This window comes from Nerophis lumbriciformis, linkage group LG01 (assembly GCF_033978685.3).
Source record: "Nerophis lumbriciformis linkage group LG01, RoL_Nlum_v2.1, whole genome shotgun sequence".
Taxonomy (NCBI): domain Eukaryota; kingdom Metazoa; phylum Chordata; class Actinopteri; order Syngnathiformes; family Syngnathidae; genus Nerophis; species Nerophis lumbriciformis.
In genome coordinates this window covers 46071772-46098866 of record NC_084548.2, presented here as the reverse complement: position 1 = coordinate 46098866, position 27095 = coordinate 46071772, and the positions used below count along the sequence as shown (strand labels likewise).

General features: G+C 38.7%; 1 protein-coding gene across 1 annotated transcript; it reads right to left on the bottom strand.

Annotated features, from left to right (window-relative positions):
* Positions 1 to 653: 653 nt before the first annotated feature.
* On the bottom strand, positions 654 to 25951 carry nt5dc2 (5'-nucleotidase domain containing 2). The gene is made up of 14 exons (XM_061984376.1): positions 25494 to 25951; positions 17045 to 17229; positions 16874 to 16948; positions 16095 to 16150; positions 11459 to 11552; positions 8928 to 9056; positions 7441 to 7501; positions 7259 to 7361; positions 7087 to 7188; positions 6160 to 6241; positions 5963 to 6049; positions 2368 to 2508; positions 2211 to 2275; positions 654 to 1283 (listed from the first exon to the last, which is right to left on the bottom strand). The coding sequence occupies exons 1-14, from the start codon at positions 25864 to 25866 to the stop codon at positions 1022 to 1024; spliced, it is 1815 nt and encodes a 604-aa protein (XP_061840360.1). The 5' UTR covers positions 25867 to 25951; the 3' UTR covers positions 654 to 1021.
* Positions 25952 to 27095: the final 1144 nt, after the last annotated feature.

Genomic DNA, 27095 nt, shown 5'->3' with positions numbered 1-27095 from the left:
TACGTAACTTTGGGGACTTTGGGGAAATATATGTGCTGTATGAACTTTGGGGAGGTGAACGGTACTTTGGGCTGTGGGATTGAGTGTGTTGTGCAGGTGTTTGAGTTGTATTGGCGGGTTATATGGACGGGAGGGGGGAGGTGTTTGTTATGCGGTATTAATTTGTGGCATATTAAATATAAGCCTGGTTGTGTTGTGGCTAATATAGTATATATGTCTTGTGTTTATTTACTGTTTTAGTCATTCCCAGCTGAATATCAGGTCTCACCCGCCTCTCACAGCATCTTCCCTATCTGAATCGCTCCCACTGCCCTCTAGTCCTTCAGTCTCACTTTCCTCATCCACAAATCTTTCATCCTCGCTCAAATTAATGGGGAAATCGTCGCTTTCTCGGTCCGAATCGCTCTCGCTGCTGGTGGCCATGATTGTAAACAATGTGCAGATGTGAGGAGCTCCACAACCTGTGACGTCACGCTACTCGTCTGCTACTTCCGCTACAGGCAAGGCTTTTTTTATCAGCGACCAAAAGTTGCGAACTTTATCGTCCATGTTCTCTACTAAATCCTTTCAGCAAAAATTCGGCAATATCGCAAAATGATCAAGTATGACACATAAAATGGACCTGCTATCCCCGTTTAAATAAGAAAATCGCATTTCAGTAGGCCTTTAATAATAAACACCTGTGGGAACAAACACTAAGAGTTGATTGACCACAGCAATACACTTGCAAATCAAAAATACAAAGCTAACATGTTCCTTCATGTACATGCTACAGACACATAGTAAGAGGTAAATGGCTGCTGGTTGAAAAACTGAACTGCACATGCACGGTCGAAGGTAAAAAGCTAATTGTGCGTAAAAGAAAGAACAATTCTAAAGCAGTCCAGACTGCTCCGTCTACTTTATTAACTAAACTGGACATGATGTAGAGCATTGTACCCCAGTCCACATATGTTTGTCATACAGGGCAACCAAGCGTCAACCAAATCGCAAAAAGTGAAACCTATCTGTGCTCTGGAGCTCATCGAATTTGAGACATCTCCTCCAGAAAAGGTGTTTTCAGGCAGCCGGTGCACAGTTGATCCATCCACAGCGGAGCCTCGTGCTGCAGAGGGGTGCGACGTGGGTAAAAGGTGTACGAGAGGTCGTAGTTCAAAAGACAGCTGAGGGAGGCCATGTAGACGTCTGAGAAGCGAGACAGGCGTCTGGAGAAGTACGTGGGGTTGTGGCACGTTCTGAAGATGCTGCCAAACTGAGGGTTGAACAAGTTCTTGGTCATCACCCTGGGACATAAAAAAGGAAAAGTAAGCTTAATCAAGCAATTATGGGCAGCATAGCTCAGATGAGTGGCCGTGCTAGCAACTTGAGGGTTCCAGGTTCGAATCCAGCTTCCGCCATCCAAGTCACGGCCGTTGTGTCCTTGGGCAAGAAACTTTACCCTTGCTCCTGATGGGTCGTGGTTAGCGCATTGCATGGTAGCTTCTGCCATCAGTGTGTGAATGGGTGAATGTGACATATACAGTAAAGCACTTTGGGTATCATGCAGGTATAGTAAATCACTGTATAAATACATACTATTTAACATTATTGAACATTATTGATTGTTCATGTAAATTAGCATCAGGCTATTGCATTGTTTAAATGCATTTGATTTATGTGGAAGGTCAAAAAAACGATTGCGTACGGTATATGTAAGTTATAGGTGACATGTTTTCTTTCTGTATGGTCAGTTGCACAGTGGTTCAAAGTAGGTTTTTAAAATTGAACTCAATTGGAGTCTTTATTGAAAACGTGTTAATTGTCTGCTGAGCTATCAAGAAAAGACCAGAGGTTAGCAGGCATATTTTTTTCTTAAAATAATTTTGGTTTTGTGCTTCTTTCCTGAAATGTTCATTAAACAAGAGTTATTTTTGCACTAAGTCAAAGTCAAACTGCCTTTTTATTCAATATAAAATTTGATTTTTTTTTCTTAATTCCAGCAACCTGTCATTGATGGAGATGGTGGGTCCTGCAGAGAGACCAGTTGAGAACAACTGATTTAGAAGCCAATCAGATCAACAAGTAGACACGTATCCTGCAGAAGTCAGCCAATGAAAACAGCCTTTCCAAAGTTATGAGTGATCTACTTTTAATATTACAATATTGTCCAGTTCAGATAGAACCGCTGCTTCAAGTAAAATAATCCTGGAAGTGAAAATGATGTCACTCACCTGAGTTCCTCTCGCTCCTGCTGCCATTCATCAAAAACTTGTTTAGACCCTGCGTCACGATGTATCTAGATAACAAGGAATAGTCAAAATCATAATTTCTGTGGTCTTTCGGGTTGCATTTTGAACAACCAGTCATCACAAACTTTTAACATCTCACCTGTAATCGCTCCATCAGGCCGGTGAGGGCCTGGAGCCACGTGAGGCTGAGGGCATACCGTTCTGTGCTTACAACTTTGGTTTCATCTTCCAGTTCCGGTACAATAGCGGCTGTACGCCAGCCATGTTGCAGCATCAAGTCCTGTTATGCAGTAAAATAGGTCAATTTGGTCTGCTTTAGAAAATTAAAACACAACATAAGACAAGCAATTGAGAAAATGGATGGATAACAAAGCACATATGTAACCACAGCAATCAAAGCCTGTACTGCCCTCTAGTGTTGAATATTTAACCCTACAACCGCAGTCCATATTGTATTATATTTCCATTTCCTGCAGATCAGTGGTTCTGTAACTTTGTTTTATCAGGTCCCACCTAAGAACACACTTGGCTTTTCAAATACAACTATAATAACCAACATTAAAATATAGTAGCGTAGTAGTCCTAAATATTTATTAAAAACAAGACAGCGGTTTTATTTAACAAGTATATTTTTGGCCACCTGAACCTTATACACAGTTTGAACAGTAACACTGTTTAAATATAGGAAAATAAAATACTGTATGTTATTCAAGTGATTCTTTGACGTACCACTAGGTGAAGCCTGTGTAGCACTAGTGGTACGCGTACCATAGTTTGAGAATCCCTGCTGTAGATGTTTTGGCTACCGTTCATCACAATACATTTGACCATGTAGTGTACAGTATGTATTGAAAGCACATGCATTTTTTGTTTCTACAAAAAAATCCAAACCAATAAAAACATTTTTTAAAAGCATATACAATTTTGAATAGCATTTCTACAACAAGAATACAGGAAGAATTAATGATTTTGATTTTAATATATGACACCAGTACAAGCACAAATTTGATTGGGGACAGTGAGTGTATTTTATTTAATTGTTTCACCATAATACAGTAAAGGTTAGCAACATTTAATGTTTTTTAAATCCGCCGCACAGTTAGCCATAAACTAACTTGCAAACATTAGGGATGTAACTGTATTATACATACCGCGGTATTTCGGTTTCAAAGTCTTCTCAATAATACCGTGACTTGTGTCGGTATAAAAAAAAAACCTGGTAAGTTTAGTTTTTTTCCGGCATTTTAGCGCTGGCGGGGTCTGTATTTAAAACTACATCCCCCAGAATCCTCCGCGCAGCACAAGACTGGCAAGGTGGGGACGTTGAACGTCGTAAACAAGAAGTGAAGTGTGTTCGTACTTACCGTAAATAAAAATAATAGTTTTTTCGACATTAAATCTGTCCATAACTATTTGAGTTATGTTGCTGACAGACAAACAAGCCCAGGCTAAAACATAACCTCTTTTGCGGAGGTAACAAAGTCTGTTCTGCTGTTGTTTCGAGCATTTCCAAGGCGACACAGAGCCAGCCGGACGCGGCACACCGCACAATGTGAAATCACGTGAAATAAGAGTAAACTAAAAAGATACTTGCTACATTTTTCAACTGCTTGTCGGTCGATATCGCGGAGGGGCTGCAACCTGCAACCTATTCCAGCTGCACTCGGGTGAAAGGCAGGGCTGGACAAGTTGCCACCTCAAACCGTCACACAGAAAATATATTTAAGTCAGCGAAGTCAAACAGCAGTTTGTGAGGTATTTACATTATTAAAAGTTATATTGTTAGTTTGCTTTTCTGAGGAACAATATTTTCCAGACTGATATAAAAAATGTCCACTGCAGAGGACACTGCTTCCCATAGTGTAAAAGTTGAAAGACACTGAGCTGTTTTACACTTGTTACACAGGATGTTTACATTGTTACTTTAAAGAAATCAACTGTAAGTTATTCTTTTAAATATTTACTTGAAACAGTAGATGTTCTTGCACAATTATTTGCACGTAGAAATACTTGTTTGTAGTAATAAATATGACTGGAATATTTAAACATTGTTTGACTTTAAAGATGTTCGACTGTGTGGCCATGAACCCATCAGGGGCTAAGCTGTGGCCTCATTTAAAGTGAGTTGCATGGCTTTCGGACTAAAAAATAATGTACAATCAAATCCAAAAAACGGCGTATGCAGGTAAAAATTCAGATGTATTCAAGTGTCCGCACGCACAAATCCAAGCACATTTCTCTTACATTGCAATCTACTTGAAATCGGCTAGACCACGCCCTCTTTTAAATATGCAAATCATATTGAAAATAGCCATGTGCTTGAGCGCAGCAAGGTCTGACCAATCACAAGTCAGCAGGAGGTGCTTCTTTCTTGTGTTTCAAGCAAAGACAGAAAGATTGTCAGCCTGGCATTGCAGTGTTTTTTGATAACTGAACGCAGGTGGAAATAAAAAAGAAATGTGTCAGTGAGAAAGTCAAGAAGTAGATAGATATATGTGGGCAAAACTGAATGGGGGAAATTAATGCAGCTCCCCGTTTGAAAAGATAGTTGCTACAATGATATGTAAAACTTTAGAAGAGGTGGGTGACTGACTTCCCCAATGTAAAATATTTTTTGTAACTTATAACAAAATGTGTTCATACAGTAGTCAGCTCACATGAGTCAGATTAGTTTCATTTGAAAATACGGACAATTGCGGTAAAAATGTTTTACATTTAAACATGCCAGCATATCACAAAGGATATGAAAGACTAACTTGTGTTTGATTGCTCAATTTATCAAAAAAATACAGGAGATCTTCTTGCGGTAGCAGCCGTATATGCACCCGGTGCTGCTGCTGTCCGCCTGACATGGCCAAGGAGTCACAGGATCACGTTTTGGCAGCAACAGGTGGCGAAATGATCGCCTACATAAATTAATATAAGTCCACACAAATATTAATATGAATATAAGGCATTGAATCCATTGGCTTGGGGTTATTTGTTCATATGTCTCTGATGGGTATATCAATCAGTCTGATGGGTAACAGTTGTCACTTTTTTATGTGAACTGTTACCCAGCTTCACCTCTGTGTGTCACTAAAGTATCCACAACCTGTAGAAATATGACATCGTAAGACAGCTATGGAGTTGTAGTGAGGCAGTACACATTTCCACATCATTAGTTTTGATACATCTCATCTTTGCCGTGAAAGACGGCGTACAGCAGGTTTTTGTGCGTACGCCAGCTTGTTACTACCTGAGGGCCCTGGTGCGCGTATACTGGTGTAAGTGAGAGATGGCAAGACATGTTGATGTTGATATGACAGGTTCTTTATTTGTTTTGTCGTGGTTACGGCTGACAGTAACCAGTTTTGCTAGAAAGTATGTTTTGATTATGTTGTTTTGGTGTGACAGTAACCAGTTGTGCACAATGAAGCGATTGTTGTTCAAACAATCGCCATCTTTCTAGAACAATTGGCTGGACATTGTTTGTCATTGTTTTATCTGTTACTGCTTTTTGTCAGCTATCACTCACGTACTCAGATTGCTAAAAATGATAAATAAAAAACTGTTAATTGTATTTACAGTTCAGATTGGACTTGATTTTATGCACGGCATGGATTTGAAGTGCTTAGATCTGAGAACACAGGAACAGTGTGCGATTGCGCAAGCGGGCCGCTTGAAGGGATCGTTATGAAATAAAATAAATTACAGTACAAATGACAAGATGTTCATTACACATTGACACTTACAGCCAAGTCGCTGTAGAGATGGTCTCCAAAGTAAAGAACTTTTGACCCTCGCCAGCCAGTCAACCTGAGAAAGTCAAACAGGTTTCCCTGAAAAACCAGAGAAACAAGCCAGTGAGTCTTTTACTGTGTGATGTGGGGACAACACATTGCTGTTCTCCACCGAGAAGTAACCTACATATTGTGACACACATAATGACCTGTTTGTAGATGTGCCCTTTGTCCAAACTGCTGATTTTTTCCCACCGAAGATCTCCGTTCCCATCTAGGCGTCTGAAGGGTCTGCAAGAGTAGCAGCAAAATACATAGTAGCTTCAGCACAATCTAAGATGAGTTAATCAAGCGTGACGTGATTAGAGCTGCTGTTTAACCACGCTACATAGTAGAGTAATACCTCAACTTCCAAGCTTAATTGGTTCTGTGATGGAACTCTTAACTCAACACGCTTATCTCAAATCAACATCGCCCACTGAAATTAATTGGAATTAGTGCTTGGCCCCCCAAAAACGTAACATGCCTTTTCAAAATAAAAAAAACTTTTAGATACGAAATATTGTAAAAAAAAAACTTGGAGAATGGATTTCTATGGTATCTCCTTCCAGCTGCTTCTCTGTCAAACACACCATCAGCAGATTTTCCATGTTTTCATGGATAAATGCGCACCGTTAATATTACTTTAACATTTTTGTCTGGTGTTAGACTCATTTTGCTTCAGTATGGCGCAGACTAGCAGTGACACGCTTAAATTGCTTCGGCAAGTTGGCTACACACACTGTCATGTTTTGGATGATTTCTTTCTTTATTTCAATGAAAATCATCCACCTTTTTTCAGCACGGAGCTTTACACTCACTTTCTTCCTTCCCATGCATGGAAAAAGCAAAAAAAAAGTTATGTTGACCTGTAGCTATAAGTTAATGCGAGCGAGTAAGACCAGATGTTTTGTTCGGATCTAACAGGGTTCACTGTGACATATGCTACGCAAACTAATGTCGGGGATACTTGTAACTCCAATTTTTGCTTGAAATTTTAAGCATGACAATTAGCAGAGAGTCAGTCAGCTCTTATCTCAAAACACTCTTAAGTTGAGGTACTACAGTACTTACTTGATACATTACATTGTACATACTTGATACAGTTAGTGAAAAAGTGAGGTTTGTCTGCCTGCACAATGATGACGTCGAAGAAGTCCCTCCACTTCTTTCCCACCATGTGCGTCATTCCTTTATCCCTTCACATAAAAACAAACAAACACTTAAACACATTATATCCAGTTGTGAGTGCAAGCACACAGCACCTACACAAAACTGAAGGGACTGTTTGTGATGAGGAAGAGTTTCTTTCCGTGACTGACAAGTCGGTGCAAAACTGCCTCTGTCTCTTCTCCTCTGAGAATGTACTTGTCTAGACAGAAAGAATACAACTCAGACACATATTTGGTCAACAGGTGAATTTTGCATAGTTTCAACTTTAAGATTCCTACCAAGGTCTTCCATGATCCATTTGTACATTAAGCCTTTAAGGTGAACCATGCCAATCGCTTCCTGGAGGTCACAAAGGGAAATGTCATCACCTTTGTTCTCATGTTTTTGCGCACACTTTAACAGGTAGAACTTGCATGGTCCTGTAACTATACACCTTATTTGTTAACCTTAGTAAAAACCTAGTGGTTCTTTCACCCAGTAGCCCAGCAGATTCCTCTGCTTCCGACCGAGGAATGTGAAAAACAGTATTTCACATTACTGTACCTCTCAGCAGGAACGAGAGGTTTAAAAACATGAGGTGCAGCAGGCATTGACATGCCTCAGCTTGATCTGAATACCAGCAACTGACCACTGAAGAACCTGACCTGACATGTCTTTCAACTGTGTATATACACTGTTTTCATTCATTCCATTTTTTTGTAGAATTCCAACAAAAATCTTCTCCAAAAAGTTGCCATTATTTTCTTATACCATCTTGGTTATCACACAGCCAAACATTGCAGCTAACAAACTAGCCCATATGCTCACATATTGTTGCCCAGAATCAAATAATCCTACACGTTGGGTGACTTAATATATGTGCTTTTTTATATAGTAAATGAATGCAGAACAACAAACAATGAAGGCAAAGAAAGTTACAAGTGTCAGCACTTTGATAAAGAAAGTGGGATACAATGGATTTCAAGAAAAACTACAGAGCAAAGTAAGAGGGTGACGTCTGTTTGTATTGTAATTGATAGGTTCTTAGTTAACAGAGGTTGTAAGAGGGACGGTTTAGTAAACAGAGTCGGGGCAGTGTGGGAAATGATTGTACAGTACCTGCTGTACAACTCTTCCCCAGCCAGAGTCTTCAATAAAGGCAAAAGTGGTGTCAAATGTTTTTTTTCAATTTCATTTATCATTTTGTATTTGGTATTGTCTTCCGCAAGTTCAAGTATCTTTAGTATCTATAAAAACAAAAGTGTTTTGTGTTATTTTTGTTGGGTTCTTGAATGGATACTAATGGGAAAAATTGCTTTGGAAAGATCACTGTTCAAAGAACTGATAACCTCAAATAAACGTTTCAGTACGGGTATCTTCTTTTTGGATCTAATGAGCATGTGTTCAACGGTCCTGCTTAGTGTTCATTGATTAGCAGAAGGGACAAAAAAAATTGTAAGTGCATTGACAAAATTATCTATATGGTCTTTAACAGGTCTCCGTGTAACTTGAGTATATTGAGCCAAATATCCTCTATGATAACGTTTGTGCTGAGACACAGGAAGTCACAGACAGTGGGTCTACTGCACACACTAAGCACATTCACAAACATGCACTTATCTAAATGTTGCTTTTCTCTAAAAAATTGTTGCACATTTGAAAGACATTTGAATAGAATCCCAACCTTTACACCAAGACCAAAATACATCTAAATAATTCAGCCTGTGTAGATGAGCTTAATAAAGGTTTTATATTGAGGAGGGGTTCTATTAAGAGTCATACTTACGGACACATCTTTGGAAAGATGAACCGGATCATAATCAATGTCGTTGGTGATGAAAAAATCATTTGCCACGGCCAAGAGTGTCATCTCTGGGATAGAGAAGATGTCCATAAACTGCCTCACCTTAGGGCCCTGTTAAAAGGATGGCAAATTGTAATCTTACTTATCATTAGTTGTTTGTTTTTTTACACAAATAAAGCAACTTAAAGATTTAAATGCTTCCTTTTTTCCACTTTCACCACTGCACTGCAAACATGGGAAAGCAGATGTTTCAAAATGGTTTTGAAAAAGGAGAGGCTATTTACATTGCAAACCTCAGTATGAGTGTCTCTTAATGAACAAATGTGTTGAATAAGCTTGGTGACGGTTCCATCTAACAGAGTGAGAGGCTGAGAAAAATCTGAACAATGAATCAATTGTTTTGAAAACATGCAGTTACAAATCCCCACAGTACTGCTACGATGTAGAAAATGAGATTCATAAAATTGACAGTGTTCACTTATACAAGCCAAATGAATGGAATTTCAGAGTGCAGTTCCATTTCAACCCTAAAGAGTCTGGATGAGATTAGGACCGAATCATTGACATTTTGTTTCATTAACATACCATCTGTCAGACAGCGTTCCAAATCCATACATTTATCACTTTAAGGAAAGGAGAACTGCACTTTGTAAGAATTGTGCCTTTTTTCTTCAACATTACTGATTACTACTTACAGCATACTTCATGAGAGCCAACAAACATAATAAAACATCACTTACTGTACAATATCTGCTACCATTAGGATGCTGACTGATAGAATTGTTTTATAATCCTGTTCAGATGACGAATGACTAGTAACCCTCAAAGAAAAAGAGGGGTGGAAACAAGCGTTAGTGTCTTTCTCGCCATTTTCAGGTTTAAATTGGCTGTCTAAATGGACCAATTTGTCAGATTACGTCCTCATTCTTCTAGTATCAAGGTGAGAGGGATTATTTATGATCTACAATACACTTCCACAAGTTCCAAGGAGAGAAAGCAGCTCACCAGCCAAAAGTAGTGATGGCGCTGCTATAAATCAGTGGTCCCCACCGATTGGTACTGGGCCGCACAAGAAATTAAAAAAAAAAAAAAAATTGTTTTTATTTATTTCTTTTTTTTATTAAATTATTATTTTATTTCAAAAAAACACAATATATACATTATATATCAATATAGATCAATACAGTCTGCAGGAATACAGTCCGCAAGCACACATGATTGTATTTCTTTATGAAAAAAAAATATATGAAAATAAAAAATAAAAATAAAAATACCCCCCCCCCCCCCCACGGTCCGTGGGACAAATTTTCAAGCATTGACCGGTCCGCAGCTACAAAAAGGTTGGGGACCACTGCTATAAATAGTTAATCTGCGTTAGCGGTTATAATATCACTCATACTTGGTTAATATTCAAGTCACGAAATGTCAATTGAGTATTGTTTGCAGTTTCTGGATGGTTGTTTATTGGGTTTTATGGGCGGAATGGAGGATGTCCCATTGGATCCATTGTAAGTGGACTTTTATTTACGTTTATTCAAGAGTTACAATGCATTAAAAAAAATACATCTGTCATCTTGTCTTTCATAATTATTGCAAACAATAGGCAAAATAAATTTAAAAAAGTGCCCCTTCATTGCCCCCCGGGGACAAAAGGTTTTTTTAATTAAAAAAAAAGAAATTACAACTGAAGCTATGGTCATAGACAACCACAATGTATACTACTTTACATTTTTTGGAATTTGTCAGGCATTCAAAAATAATACAATGCTGCTCTTTGACCTAAAAATAGAGGGCAGATATGTTATATAGAGTGTAATGCCTTACAAATGAGTTGTTACGCTATGTTAAATTAGTCATAAAGGCAATTAAATGCAGATTAATTTAAATTAAAATGTGATTGATTAATGGTATTAGTATGAGTGTGCACCATTATACAACCTATGAATATAAGCAGGGCTGCCCCTGGCTGAATTGGGGCCCTAAACAAAATTTTATTTGGAGCCTCTTCGCCATTACAAAAATGTTTTATTTTTTTATTTATATGAAACAATTATCAAACTTTTTATTTATAAAATTTGAATTTAATATGATGCATGTTTTGTACAAAAATAATTTGTTCAAAAATGTATTTCTTAAGAACAAATTAATTTAACAAAATATACACTTTTATCCTTCCTGAACCCTTTTTGAAACAACTCCAGCTGAAGATCAAACCCAGTGCGTACACTTAACGAGATCAGCTTAAACCCTGCGCACCACAGGGAGAATCCATCCATCCATTTTCTACCGCTTGTCCCTATGTCAAGGGAAATTTGACATCATATTCTTAGAAGGAGCATGAAAGGGCTAGGAATACGTTTGCGGTTAAATGTCATATGAAGCGCCCAGTCATTAATTAATTGAGATTTCCTCACACAAAAACGGGGCCCCTATGGGCCGCGAAGCCCTACTCACAGCGAGTAATCTGCTTGTAGGGAGTGGCAGCCCTGAATATAAGTGACAATAAAACTCACCTTTCCATAGAAGCCACTATCCTGCTGCAGGGGGATGTGGTAAGTTCCCCCATAGAGCTGGAGGATCTCCTCGTCTGGGATTGGCTGCAGACCCCTGGTATCAATAAAATGTCAAAATAAAGATCCACACAAAGACACACAAGTTGCGTCCAAACATTGCAACCAATGCCTCTATAGATGTTATGTTTAATTTAAATTATTGATCGGCTGGGCTGACTATCGACGGCCATATTTGGCATTTTGACATATATTGATATTGGCCTTCTTTTATCGGTATTGGCATATACATATACACATACCGGTACAATACAGACCAAAAGTTTGGACACAACTTCTCATTCAAGGGGTTTTCTTTATTTTCATGACTTTTTACATTGTAGATTGTCACTGAAGGCATCAAAACTATGAATGAGTTATGTATTTAACAAAAAAAAGGTAAATAACTGAAAACATGTTTTATATTCTAGTTTCTTCAAAATAGCCACCCTTTTCTCTAATTACTGCTTTGCACACTCTTGGCATTCTCTCAATGAGCTTCAAGAGGTAGTCATCTGACATGGTTTTCACTTCACAGGTGTGCCTTATCAGGGGTAATTAGTGGAATGTCTTGCTTCATCCATCCATATGTATAATATATATATATATATATATATATATGTATGTGTGGGGGAAAAAAATCACAAGACTATTTCATCTCTACAGGCCTGTTTCATGAGGGGGGGGTACCCTCAATCGTCAGGAGATTTTATATATATATATATATATATATATATATATATATATATATATATATATATATATATATATATATATATTATACATATATATATATTATACACATATTTTATATATATATACACATACATACACACACACACACACACACACACACACACACACACACACACACACACACACACACACACACACTGGGGAGACGTGCTTTGGTGATCAGCACTCCAAGGAGAAAAAGAGGGGGAGGGTTGGGGGGCACTGGGTATTACTACTAATTTACTCTTTACTTATCACGTTTGGAAAAAAAAAAAAAAAAAATTTAATTAGTAAAAAAAAAAACATTTTTGAATGTATATATATATATATATATATATATATATATATATATATATATATTATATTTTTGTTCACGAGTGAGGGAAGAGTGGATCGTGAGATCGACAGGCGGATCGGTGCGGCGTCTTCAGTAATGCGGACGCTGTATCGATCTGTTGTGGTGAAGAAGGAGCTGAGCCAGAAGGCAAAGCTCTCAATTTACCGGTCGATCTACGTTCCCATCCTCACCTATGGTCATGAGCTTTGGGTTATGACCGAAAGGACAAGATCACGGGTACAAGCGGCCGAAATGAGTTTCCTCCGCCGGGTGGCGGGGCTCTCCCTTAGAGATAGGGTGAGAAGCTCTGTCATCCGGGGGGAGCTCAAAGTAAAGCCGCTGCTCCTCCACATCGAGAGGAGCCAGATGAGGTGGTTCGGGCATCTGGTCAGGATGCCACCCGAGCGCCTCCCTAAGGAGGTGTTTAGGGCACGTCCGACCGGTAGGAGGCCACGGGGAAGACCCAGGACACGTTGGGAAGACTATGTCTCCCGGCTGGCCTGGGAACGCCTCGGGATCCCCCGGGAGGAGCTGGACGAAGTGGCTGGGGAGAGGGAAGTCTGGGCTTCCCTGCTTAGGCTGCTGCCCCCGCGACCCGACCTCGGATAAGCGGAAGAAGAAGATGGATGGATGGATGGATGGATATATATATATATATATATATATATATATATATATTGCGCTCTACCACGGTATCGAGCACTATTTTATGGATAATCTAATTAAGACATACATATATATATATATATATATATATATATATATATCAACCAATATATGTATGTGTGGGAAAAAAATCACTAGACTACTTCATCTCTACAGGCCTGTTTCATGAGGGGTTCCCTCAATCATCAGGAGATTTTAATAGAAGCATTCACATACCATGGTTTATATAGGGCCCAGAACAGGTAGGTACAGGCAGGCGTAGGGGCGTGGTGATTGGCTCATGTGTTACCTAGGAGGTGTTTCCGTCTGTGACGGCATGCTGATACAATTTCGCTGCGCTTGTTGAGGAATGACAGGTCTGGGCGGTATATAATAAACAGTTTCTCTTTTAAGCATAGGTTGCATCTTTTATTACCACTGTTGTAAAGTGTGCTGGATGCAAGAATTTGCCAAGTTATTGTCAAGACATTATTGTCTTTGAGGTTCCAAATGTGTTTGCTGAGTTCTGTAGTATTCCACAGGCTTTGTTCCTGAAAGAAGCCTTGTGATTGTTCCATCTGGCTTTGAACTCTCCCTCGGTTAATCCTACATATGTGTCAGATGTGTTAATGTCCTTGCGTGTTACCTTTGATTGGTAAACGACTGATGTTTGTAAGCACTCCCCGTTGAGAGGGCAATCAGGTTTCTTGCGGCAGTTGCAGCCTTTGTTGGTTTTGGAGTCGCTCTGTCTAGGGGCAGACGGCTCCTTTGCAATTGCTTTATTGTGATTTGAAATAATTTGTCGTATATTGTTCATACAGCTGTAGCTCAATTTAATGCTGTTCTTGTTGAATACTTTTCTTAGGGTGTTGCTTTTGGGGAAGTGTTTGTCGATCAGAGTGAGGAATTTGTGGCCAATATTAGTTGAGACATTTTTGCTGTATGGGGGGTTGTACCAGATAATGTTGTTTTGTTTTCTGCTCTTTTTTGGTTGGTTTCCTGGCGTGGGTTCATAGGTGAGGGTGAAGTTGTATCCGCTTTCATCAAGTGCTTTTTGGTACGGGGGGGTTGCTTGGTCGAATTCAGCTTTGCTAGATGACAGCATCAATAGCCTTTTATTAATTCCGGTAGGTATTCTTTTTGTGGTGGTGGGTGGGTGGTTGCTGTCATGGTGCACGTATTGGAGTGTTGTGTTGGATTTCGTGAATGGTTGGTAGCTGTTATTTCTCAGGTTGGAAGTGGCGTCGAGGAAGTTGACGGTTTGCTTGTTGGCTTCAATTGTGATCCGTAGGCCGTTCTCTTTGAAGATTTGGCATATGCGTTTCTTGGTATTCTCGCTGCTCCTTGGCGAGGCGCGACACACTGCCAGTCCGTCATCATGGTAAATACCAAGGTTCAGGTTGAGGCTAGCGAGCTGGGAGAGGAGGAAACTCCCAACGAGTTCACCCGTTTCTGCTCCGTCAAAACTCCCCATAGTAACGTCAAATGTTGAATTGTTCTTTTTTTGCCATGGTGTACTGTTGTGGATGAGTATGGAGTTCTTTGCGTAGATGATGATGTTTCTTTCGTTGCCTGTGATTGAGTCGTAGTCCGAGGCGAAGTCTAGTGCTTGAGTCAGTAGGTCTTGTGTGATGGAAGGGTAAAATTCTTCGATATCGAAGGAGATAAAGCTGTGCTGTTTGTCTTGGATGTTGTTAAACCATTTGATTACTGCTGCTGTATTTCTCCATTGGTTGAGTGGTGTTTTGTCTGTGATTTTTGTGTTGACTCTGTTCAGGATTATTTTGCTGATTTTTCCTATTTCGGATTTAGTTGGGTTTATTAGTCGGCATGTTGGGTTATTTGCGAAGTTGGGTTTGTGGTCCTTCAATGTGATGAAGGCTTCCTTCCTTCATATATATATATATATATATATATATATATATATATATATATATATATATATATATATATATTTATATTTTTTATTTTATTTTTAATTACTAAAAACAAAAAAAAACATTTTTAAAACGTGATAAGTAAAGAGTAAATTAGTAGTAATACCCAGTGCCCCCCAACCCTCCCCCTCTTTTTCTCCTTGGAGTGCTGATCACCAAAGCATGTCTCCCCAGTTTACAAAAACTAGTCAGAACCTCCATTTGTTTGCCGGGAATTACAGTTTCTGTCCTTCCTTCCTGGTATTCCTTCGTTCTTTCCTTTTTCCTCCCGTGCTGTGTGTTTTCGCCAATGCAGCAATCGCACAACATGCCTCTGTTCGCAACACTCACAGTGTACATGGGCTAATTTAAGGAGCGCAGCGAGTTTATATGTTCTGTGCTTTAATCAAATTACAACACAAAAGAGATGGATGGACGTGAAGATGACAGAAAATATATCTCTGCCAAAAATCCACACTTTGTGTATATTGACAAATAGAAGACATACAGTACGTATATAATATGTGAAGAAAAATCCCATATTTTCACAAATTTTCAGGAGATTTCATATATTCTGAAATGCAAACGATGTTCCTCTTTTACACACAATAATGTGGTTGTGAAATCTCCTAAAGTTGTTCGGTGCTAAATTAACCTCAAAATTAGCGCTACTGGTCCACCATTTCCTAAAAAAATAATGTTAAAAAGACAACTTAAAGCCTTGTCGAGCTGTTTACTTATGTATAATATTCATGTTTATCTAAATTTTACTGCAAATGAATATCGGCTCCTATCGGCCTAATTGACTACAAATAAACAGTATCGGCCCTGAAAAAAACACCTCGGTTGATCTCTATTAAAAATGCTAATCCCTATATAATGTTAGTCAAGATTTACTAGAACAGTTTAGTGTATACAAAATATATATACAAGTATATACCCTTGCACACGTAGCCTCCCTTCTCACCTGTATACTGTTCCTGCTTGAATGTAATGGAAAGCATCAATCTTCATCAGAAGACCCTTAAAGAATCAGATTTAGAATCAGCTTTATTGGCCAAGTATGTTTAACACAAGGAATTTGACTTGGTAGACTGTGTGCTCTTTGTTCAATGTAAACATAAATATAAACAACTACTTAAATAACTAATAAGTACAAGGCTAATAAGATAAAATTGCATGAGTGAATAGAGCAAAGAACAAAAAAATGATGAGTTAACACATTCACAGTGACAGATTATTTTCAGAGTTATTTCACAGCATTCATTAGATTGAAGGTCTGGGGGGGAAAATGTTCCTATGACGGGTTGTTTAGGCGTACAGTGATTTGTAACGCCTGCCGGAGGGGAGGAGTTTGAACACTTGGGCGTGAGGGGCCTGCAGTGATGCTACATGCCCGTTTCCTCACCCTGGACCAGTACAAGTCCTGGATGGGGGGAAGGTTGACACCGATTATCTTTTCTGCAGCCCAAACTGTCCGTTGCAGTCTGTGTCTGTCCAGCTTGGTTGCAGATCCAAACCAGACAGTGATGGGGGTCCACAGGACAGAATGAATAATGGAGGTGTAAAACACGATCAGCAGTTCCTGGGGCAGGTTGAACTTCTTGAGCTGATGCAGGAGTACATCTACTGCTCTGCCTTTTTTCTGATTGTGTCTATGCGGGAGGTCCACTTCAGGTTTCAGCTAAAAGGCTGGTGGTTCACAAAAATATAAACAATTCCTATGAACAATGCAAGATCCTTTACCTTTTGAATATCATAGTGAAGCCCCCGTGTTGCAAAGTTGGGAATGTAATCATAGTTGAGGATACCAGCAGGGTACTGCGGAGAGGAATAACAAAGTGAAATGTTGCATCATTAGGAAACATTTTTGAAAGTTGCATTGCCAAAAACACTTTTCAAAACTGGCACACATACCTTGAAGTGTTCAACAAGAAAGTCCCTGGCTGTGTTGTAAATCATTGTATTTAGTGCATTGGAATACAGAGCCAGCGTGTAGTCATAGTCAAAGCCGTAGATGTCCACTTCGGCCAGGCTGACCTCATTGTTGGCGTAGATAGTGGAAGAGTTGAGGGATTTGCACGCGCCTGGTGGAATGAGCTCTGGTAGTGGAGAAGTAGTAGGTTCATTAAAGATGAAAAATATTTCAGAAACAACTTGAACCTTTTGGCCTCAATAGGGGGGCTGCCAAGGTTTCTTTTTTATCCCACCAAATATCACCCAAAAAATGAAATCAATCTCACTAAAGAATGGTTATATGGGTTATACTTGTATAGCGCTTTTCTACCTTCAAGGTACTCAAAGCGCTTTGACACTATTTCCACATTCACCCATACGTTCACACACTGATGGCGGAAGCTGTCATGCAAGGCCCTAACCACGACCTATCAGGAACAAGGGTGAAGTGTCTTGCTCAAGGACACAACGGATGTGGCGAGGTTGATAGAAGGTGGGGATCGAACCTGGAAACCTCAGGTTGCTGGCACAGACAGTCTCCCAACTGCGCCACAACGTCCCCTAAAGAAGTGCTACTTCATGCAGTTCTTCCTCTCTGCAGAGGGCAACAGCAAGGTATATGGATCACAGTGATTCAGTGGAAGAAGGCTTGCATTTAAACAAATATGACCGTCAACTCTACAACAAAAAAAACGTAGACACTGAAAATGTACATTTTAACAGCAACTGGACAACAAAATATGCATTTAAAAATAAAAATGTGTATTGGGGATGCTGATGTGTTTACTACTTGGTAACGAAGTAAACACTGTTTGGAAGGAATATTTGTATTAATGTATCTAATTATTTTACTTATTTCAAGCAATGAATGGTTCATATTGTAAAATATAAACAAAGTATACAACACAGGATAGACATACAGGTAAACATTTATTAAATTAGCATGTATTCATATAATAACATGCATGCTCCCTGTGAGTCAATTTGTTGATCATTTCATTTCACCAACACAATGATAAGTTATGTTTATGGTTTTAATTTATATTGAACATGCATACAGTTACAGTACGGTACAACACATATTTCCTGTTTCTTATTATAACATGTTCAAAAAGGAGAAGAAAGAAGCAGAACTTATTTAATCCTACCTCTTTTATAGCAATTTCGAACACACTCACTTTGTAATACCAACAAATTAAATAAATAATACATTAATACATTCACACAGAAATTAAAAATTATGAAATAAAACTACAAGCGAAGCCAAAGTATCTTTTCGGCCGTGTTCGACACAACAGAAAGCAACTATGGCTTCTATATTAACGCTTTAATATGGATAAATCCATCAAAATTATTAATCTGCTTAAACATTTTGAGGCAATTAACTCAATGGAGAATTACTCAAAATCCCTAAAAAGCCTCTATCAACCCATTTTAGGCAGTTTGTCCAAGTAATGCTACCATCACGCATATCCAAATGAGCAAATGACAGGCTACAGAAGCAAACAAGTCAATATTGGAAGACACTAAACAACACGTTGGTCCTCTCCATGTATAATGCACACCTTGCAGGAAGGAGTTTTCTTTTCACTGAAGCACTTCCATCTTAAAATACCACATTAATTACACAACTTTGGTAAAAGGTCCACATATTAAACCATAAACTATAAACATTAATGTTGATACAAGTTTGTTTAGAAAAAGAAGACCATTATTTTGTTAATATAAACATGATGTTTAAAGTGTTTAACATGTTGTTCATGAAAAAAACCATGATGAATATAGATGAAAATTAATAATATTTATTTGTGATTAATCTAAATTAATCTACAGAAACACTGTGATTAATCTGAATAAAAAATTGTACTGTTTGCATGTACAATCTATACTATGGCTAAGAATAAATAGCCATTCACCAGATATGATAGGACTGCATGTTGGCCGCTGCAAACAAGGCAGGATCAGATGACCAAACTAAAAACTAAGTCATTCATTTATGCACTTACTCTATATTTAACTTTTGTCTTTACGCAAAATACTGGTGTGATACACCTTATTTTTCTTCAGTGCACTTTTGCTGTTATACTAAAAAAACAGCCTTCTGTAGAATACACTGAGCTCAAGGTTTGAAAGCCATATTAAATACAAGCCATTCAATATGTGGTTACTTGTGTCAAGTGAGCTTTAATGGACCATGTCCAGCCTTTGGGGATTTACATTTTTTAAACCATCCCTATTCATGATGTAGTTGAGTAGACCTGGAGTAGACTTTGTTGTAGAACATAGCTAAAGGGCAGGCCACATCCGGCCCGCCAAAGCTTTTCATTTGGCCCGCTCAACATTATCAAAATAGGCTTGTTGAAACCATTCAAATTACTGTAGGGTTGATGATGTTCGCAGTACACCAGCCACCCAGCAGGGGGAAAGAGTGAGGCATGTGTCATAATGAAACAGCAGAGGGCGAGTAGAAGAAGACTACCGTACACATTCAAACCAAAAATGGCACTATTAACCCTGAAAAAAAATCTAAGTCAATTGTGAAAATCAGAATTTTAACAGCGACTGCATAACAAAGTATGAACATATTGAAATGTCTCACTTTGTGTTGTTTTTTGTCTGAGTAAATCTCTGCCGATCAAAGCTCGTTTAATACATGTCGCGCTGAATTTGACCAATAAAGTGCGATAACGCTACATCTTAGGTTTAATTGTGTTGAGCCACATTCCTTGTGTGCAATGTTTGCTGTGGATGTTGTTCAATTTATATATGGGTAAACATTTGTAGTTTGGAGTGTGAATGTATTAAGACTAAACCTTCTATTTTATTTATGTAAAATACACAATGGACATGATTTATGTAAAATACACAATGGGCGTTATACTTTTGTGATGTTTATATTTTTAGTCTTACAAACCTAAATGAAGGAAGACGTGTAAAGAAATAAAACTGAGGAAGAAAAATAATTCAAAAGAAAGAACATCAATCTTCTACAAAACATCTGGAGCTTCTGCTTGCTGTTAACTAGCACACGCTCGATTCCAGCTGTACACGCTGGAATCGAGTAGGGAGGGCAGAATTAATTTATTGACAGTGCAGGAAGAAGGCTGCTGTGTTTACTTTGCAATGAAATAAATGCGGTCTCAAAGTAACATAACCTGTGGGGGCACTTTCTGACGAAAGATCCAAATTTCAATGTCCAGCTCCTGAGCCCTTGGGCTCTTGAAACTGCGGCCCTCTTCATTATGTTGTTGAACAGCGGCCCTGCCATAAGGCGTTTGGTGTGTTCTCAAAGGCCTTTTTGCAGCAAAGCAAGCTAACATTTAACTTTCATTTTTTTTTCACAACTACAAATATGAGGAAAACTGCAGTGAGCAAAGTAAATATGTCATTTTACTTATTCAAGCGCTTTATTATGCTTATCTTAAAGGCAAAAACATCAAATCTACTTCCAGGGAGGACACAAATAATCCTATAGACAACTTCAATGTGCAGGTTTGTGCAAAATATTTCAGGAAGTTGCGTAATCTCAACTGATTTAATCATTTACATCCATCCAAAAACTAAATAAGAGCTTTTAGCTTTATCAAAACCACAGAACGCAATATCCCTTTCAGATAATCTGTGTGCATTTCATTTGTTGTCTTGTATTTGCAGAGCAAAGGGCCAACACAGGAAGACAGATTAAGAGAGGTTTAAAATCAGCCGCTGAGATAATACTGTGGCCAAAATAGGGGGTCAAGGGGTATGCATATGAAGACAGCCCACTGAGGGCTGCAGAAACACACGCATCCTCCGGGCTTTGGCTTGACTTCCCTGAAGTCATACTACAGTCATAAAGTCAGCCATCAGGCTTTAAAATAGCCAAGTTGAGGACAGTTGTATTTACATTTTCAAAGGGGAACTGCACTTTTTTGGGGAATTTTACCTATTATTCACAATCCCTATGTAAAGTTTTTATTTGTTTTATCTATTTGAATTTGTAATATACGGCAAGTACGAGGTGGCTTACAATGCAGCTAATGCAAGTCAGCTTTTGCGCCCATAAAGACCTCTAAAGAAATGCCAACAATACTACATATACATGTCGTAATGTGCATATTAACCAAGTATTAGCGATACTGTTATTATAAGTGCTAATGCAAAGGAACTTCTTTTAGTAGCTCCATGATCACAGAAAGGTAACTAGATTATGCAGCTATGATGACATACTGAGCCAGTGAGCTGCTGCATCGCCTCTGAGTTGGTAGAAGTTAATTCTAGATATACTGTACATCATGCCTCTCACCTGTATAGTAGAACGTTGTGGCCATAAATCGAGAAGTTGGTAAACTCTGACATTCAACTTAGATACGGAGATCGCAAGAAAAAGACACAAAAAGACGTTTGTTAGCACCTACCGTTTTCTTTTTTCAACCTGCATAAGGATTATGATTATTTTTTCATTCAAACAAGATGATCCCATCAGTCGACATCCCAGTGAGAGCACACATACAGTAAGTGATTGTTTTATTGTGTTCATAGTTTGTATTTCTTGTTTAGCACTTAGCAACACTGCTACTTGCTGGATCTGCTTATTGCCAAGGCTCTAAAACATGTAGCTCATCCTATGTATATTGAGGCTCAAAAATATAATGTTCTTGATCATCATTTGTCCTTAAGTACTCATTGTTGTCTCTCATCAAGTCTGCCATCATTAGTAATAGTTGCTGATGAAATAGCGAACATGAATGTTAGGAGTGTAAATCTTTGGGCACCTAACCATTTAATCAGATTACGAATTCTGGTGTGACGATTCGATTCAGAATCAATTCAGAATCAATTCTCGATTCAAACAGATTCGTACAATGTAGTATTTGGTATGACAATTATGATAATACTCTTTCAAAACAGGTTACAGTTTAGAAAAACACCTTTTGGTTGCATTAAGATGGCCTAAAAACATATATTTAAATTATCCTTATTTAAAAAAATAAATAAATAAAACCTTTTTTAAATTGATTTTTTAATATCATGACATATAACATGAATCGGATGAATAAGAATCGCAATTCGGATGTTAATTGTTTTTTTTTGTGCACCCCTATTAAATATTATGAATGTGCCTGTTACCACATTACATACAGTACATACAGTACTTACAGCATGTATATAAAACATCGTTGGATGTTTTAGAGCACTTTATAGACAGAATAGACAGAATACCATTGCCTCCATTATTGGTCACCTCATACTTTCCGTATCTTACAAATTAGAATGCAGAAAGAAAAAAAAGAAATACATAGGTGTTCTTGTCTCATACAAGCATTGTGAATTATGGGCAAAATTTAAAAAAAAAAGTTTAGTTTCCCTTTAACTGTTAACAGCTTTACCAGTGGGTGACTGAAGAAAAGCAATTATGTAATAAAGTACCATATGTGTTGAATTTAGGTGGACAACAGGCATCCCCAACCATTGGGCCTATGCTCTGTTCGGCCTCATTGGTGGCCGTGGTGGTAGGAGACACCTGCTATACGGTACAGTACTACAGTCCAGCCACAAATCTACAGTATATCAAATGCAATGTAAATGCACATCAATTTGAGAAAAGTAGTATATTTTATTTTCAGAAATAATATACAATCAGTGTATTTTGCCCTGATGTCACCTGGGTCTAACTTGAGCAGAGTTGAAGGCATTAACTAACTTTTACTGCTGCAGAGAAAACTTCCCATGGACAATTAGGAAAGCAGACAGACATGGAATCCAAATTCAACTTAAATTATGACAACAACTACTACATGTTACTTCTATGTTACTAATGCACCAAACTACTTATGTGTTATTGTTGTTGTTCCATCCTTTTGGAGTAAACTTCAATGGAACTATTCAGAACATCCCACAATGAAGATGTTGCTATTCCTACTCCAGTCATCATTGACAACAACTGTTGCCATCCTCAGAGGTTGTCACGCGCCTTCCTCACGTGACAACCTCTGAGGATGGCAACAGTTGTAGCTGAAACCATCAGGTACGGAAATAAACACAAGGGTCTGCTATAAGAATAACAAATGGAATATTTTATTAAAGACCTAATGAACCTCTCTGAATTCAAATTAAAAATAGTCTTACATTGCGACCATGCTTTGTCAAAGATGTTTTGTAATGTAATCTGTGATATTTTTACATAAATAAATGTTTACTGACGGATTGAAATAATATGTTTTATAACCAGTTCTGAATGATAGTGCTCAATTACAGAATATTTAGCAGGCTGTATATTACATGCACATTAATAAATAGAGAAGGATTAAACATTGTCATGCAGATATGTGAATACCATTAACTTGAAATGTACAGAATATCAGAAGCATTTATTCAGGTAGAATTATCACAGACTACATTACTAAACATATTTGACATTTAAAGCAGGATCGTAACAATCCACATTTTGTGTTATTAATGTGTGAACCTGGTATTCAAGCATATAAGTGTAGCTCCTGTCCTGTGAATGCAAATGTGCGTACAACAACAGTGGTGTGCCGCCAGGGCCAGCAAGGCCTTCTCTGCTGGCCTAACATAACCAGAAATCATTATCACAATTAGAGATAAAAGTAATTTTTAATTTACTTTCCCTAAATATCCAAAAGTATTCAAATTCTCTTCATGTCATATTATACTCCTTCCAGCGCTGTTGTTTTTAGCTTAGAGTTTGTATCCAATCAGAATTCAGTTAGCTTATGTTGCCATGCTGTACTAAATCTGCCCAGAGCCTTCAGAAACAACACTGTAAGTGAAGGAACACAAACATTTGACAGACAGTTGCGATAGCCAATCAGATCACGAGTTGTTGTCAGTAAGGCCTTCTAGATGGCCTAAGGCAGATATATAGTGATGTTATAGACCAGGTAACATAAGAACTCCATTACCCAGCATGCCACAGTAGGGAAGAGCATGTGCAGTAGCCCTGTTTAGGTTGTTGAATGTGGCCATGCTGGCAGCTGGATGTTATTGACGAGCATGCTGTGGAGTAAACTTTAAGAAGTCAGCCAACACGCCTCATCTGCATCTTTTATGATTAGACAAGACAACACATATATTTGCAAAGCCATTTTCAAGAAGGATATTTAAAGAGAAATTACATCTTGTGACACGATGTCGGCCAACCCTGTAAGCTAGCTCAGCTGTCCCGGCGATGAAATAGGAGTTCAAATATTTTCTTTATTTATTTATTCACGTTTAATATATTTTTTGACATTTTAATTTTGACAGTACCGCATAAGATAAGTTTTAATTGCTGATGCGGGTTTATAGATTTTTAAATGCGCCAGAAAATAACCCGTTTTGTACCATGCTCAGTAGTGCGTAAATGTGTTCCTGTATAGTATTTCCCCAGCAATGGTCATGTGGCGACATCAATTAGGGTATTTAGAGAGGTAATCATTTAGGTCGGACATCACCGAAGGCCTAGGTGGGAAACGCACGGCCCGCCACTGTACAACAGGAATAAAAATTCGGTATTCTTAGATAATACAAAATCTGGCAAGACACCAAGGCACTGCAGGTGATTTTTTTTATTGCCATTCAAAGCGCGTTTATGTCCTTTTTGAGTTGAGCTCTCAAAAAACATTTCATTCAAGCAAACCAAATGTCCAGTCATGGTAATAAAAACTTAAATATATGTTTGGGGTACACAGAAAAATAAACAATTATATTTATCTGCGAATAATAGCGATTAACATTGGGATAACTATTAAACTGTGATTAATCACGATTAATTTTTGTAATCGTTTGACAGCCCGGGCAGCACAGGGGTTAGTAGGTGTGCCTCACAATACGAAGGTCCTGCGTTCAATCCTGGGCTCGGGATCTTTCTGTGTGGAGTTTACATGTTCTCCCCGTGACTGCGTGGGTTCCCTCCGGGTACTCCGGCTTCCTCCCACCTCCAAAAACATGCACCTGGGGATAGGTTGATTGGCAACACTAAATTGGCCCTAGTGTGCGAATGTGAGTGTGAATGTTGTCTGTCTATCTGTGTTGACCCTGTGATGAGGTAGCGACTTGTCCAGGGTGTACCCCGCCTTCCGCCCGAATGCAGCTGAGATAGGCTGCAGCACCCCCCGCGACCCCGATATGGACAAGCGGTAGGAAATCGATGGATGGATGACAGCCCTAGTATTTAGACATTTTGATGCCAAATCCTGAAGATTAATTTTAGCCTAGCTGTGTTTAGCTAGCTCCTGCAGTCAGAAGTGATTGGAAACCTTCAACCCCTTTTTTAGCTTCTATTTGGCATACACAACACCAAGTGAAAGTTTATCCTGATGACAGCGCTCTTGGTAAGGTTATTTCAAGAGATGAGTCTTGGTTCCAAACATGTGTTTACGCGAGAGACATTACAACATGTGCACATATGTTCCTATGGTCCACTTACCGTGTACCATACGTCTCAGGTCATTATAACGAGCCCAAAGGTAAGACTTTTGGTCGACTGGAGCTGCGTTGGTTGTGAATGACTGTCGTCTCACGCCAGTCACACCCGAGGCGCCAGCGGGCTCCTCTGATAGCTGCCTTGCCGCAGTGGAGGCTCCGAGGGTCGGCTGGCTGCACTGTGGCCCGTCGCTACTCGCCTCACTCAAATAACTTGTTTGTTCTTTTGTGCCGTCGTGGCTCTGCACGAGCCGCCCGGTGCTCACCGCGCGAGTTAAATTTACGCCGTTTAGTTTTGGGGGTCTGGCAAGATTTCGGTTTCCTCCTGTTGTCCATATTGTGCGGCTTAACGACGTGCTGACCTGTTTAAAAGACATGTTTTTTTGTGCAATAGTCTGCAAAGAAACGTTGGAGAGGAAGGTCGTCAACACAACAGGCGAAAGAAAACATACACTCCCCTCAATTTAACCACACCCCTTAAAATTAAAGGGGCGCGTCGTTTGTCTTTCAGCCAATCAGAAAACTAGACAAAAAAAAAATGCCGAATCATATACAACATGTATCTATAATTGTATATTTTTGTGGACTAAATGTTGGTATCATTCTTGTTTTTTATAATTTGGTACATTCCATGGCGAGTGTATTTGTCACTTGTTCATTGTTAATGTGTGAAGAGAAGTGTCAGCAAATAGGAGATACTAAGATTAACGGCTCCTTTCTATTAAATGTAATTAAAACTATGTGAAGTGAAGTGAATTATATTTATATAGCGCTTTTCTCTAGTGACTCGAAGCGCTTTTACATAGTGAAAACCCAATATCGAAGTTACATTTAAACCAGTGTGTGTGGCACTGGGAGAAAAGTGTCTTGCCCAAGGACACAACGGCAGTGACTAGGATGGCGGACGCGGGAAACTAAGATATTTACATTTAGGCTGAACTAACTTTTTTACAACCAACATGTCACTGCCTACTTTCTGTTTTCCTTCTGCTTATTTTCTCTTCTGGCTTTACTTTTTTTTACGTCGCTCATTAACACTATGTGCGATTAGAATCAAGAGACAGAAATCTACAGATAGATTAAACCATTTTGCATGTTTTGTAGGGGGGGGTGGATAGTGTCAGACACTCTTAATTTCATCAAAACAACTTTAATAACTAAATTTAAATCACAATGTACTTTTTTATATAGTTATTACATCGGAAAACTTTTTTTTTTTTAACTTCAAACTTTACAAAATCCTAATGCCCCACGACTCCGAGCGCAACAAACCCCCTTGGGTGTTGTGCCGGGAAACGCACCCCTGCCGTCAAATGCACCCCCTGACGCGGTTGCGCGCTTACGTCACTCGGTTACGTCACTCGTCTCGAAAAGTATATCTAAACTCGGCTGTTGGCTGAAATCGCCTCATTTAAATCGCCTCTTTCGGCATAAAAAAGTACATAAAGTGAAATAATCCAAGTTTTCTTTACTTGTGGATGAATTAAAAATTGTGAGCCTTTAATGATTTCGCCGTCATTCAAGTGGCTGAAATCGCCTCTTTCGGCATAATAAAGTACATAAAGTGAAATTATCCTTACTTGTGGATGGATTCCAAATTGTGAGC

Bases quoted from the DNA above. Each gene is read 5' to 3' on its own strand.
- nt5dc2 (XM_061984376.1), bottom strand. From the start codon at position 25,866: ATGTCTTTTAAACAGGTCAGCACGTCGTTAAGCCGCACAATATGGACA. The intron at 6,242-7,086 runs GTATGTACAATG...CTACTCTTGCAG, and splicing joins TTTTTCACTAACTGTATCAA to ACCCTTCAGACGCCTAGATG. The intron at 6,050-6,159 runs GTCATTATGTGT...CTGGTTTTTCAG, and splicing joins AAGGGCACATCTACAAACAG to GGAAACCTGTTTGACTTTCT.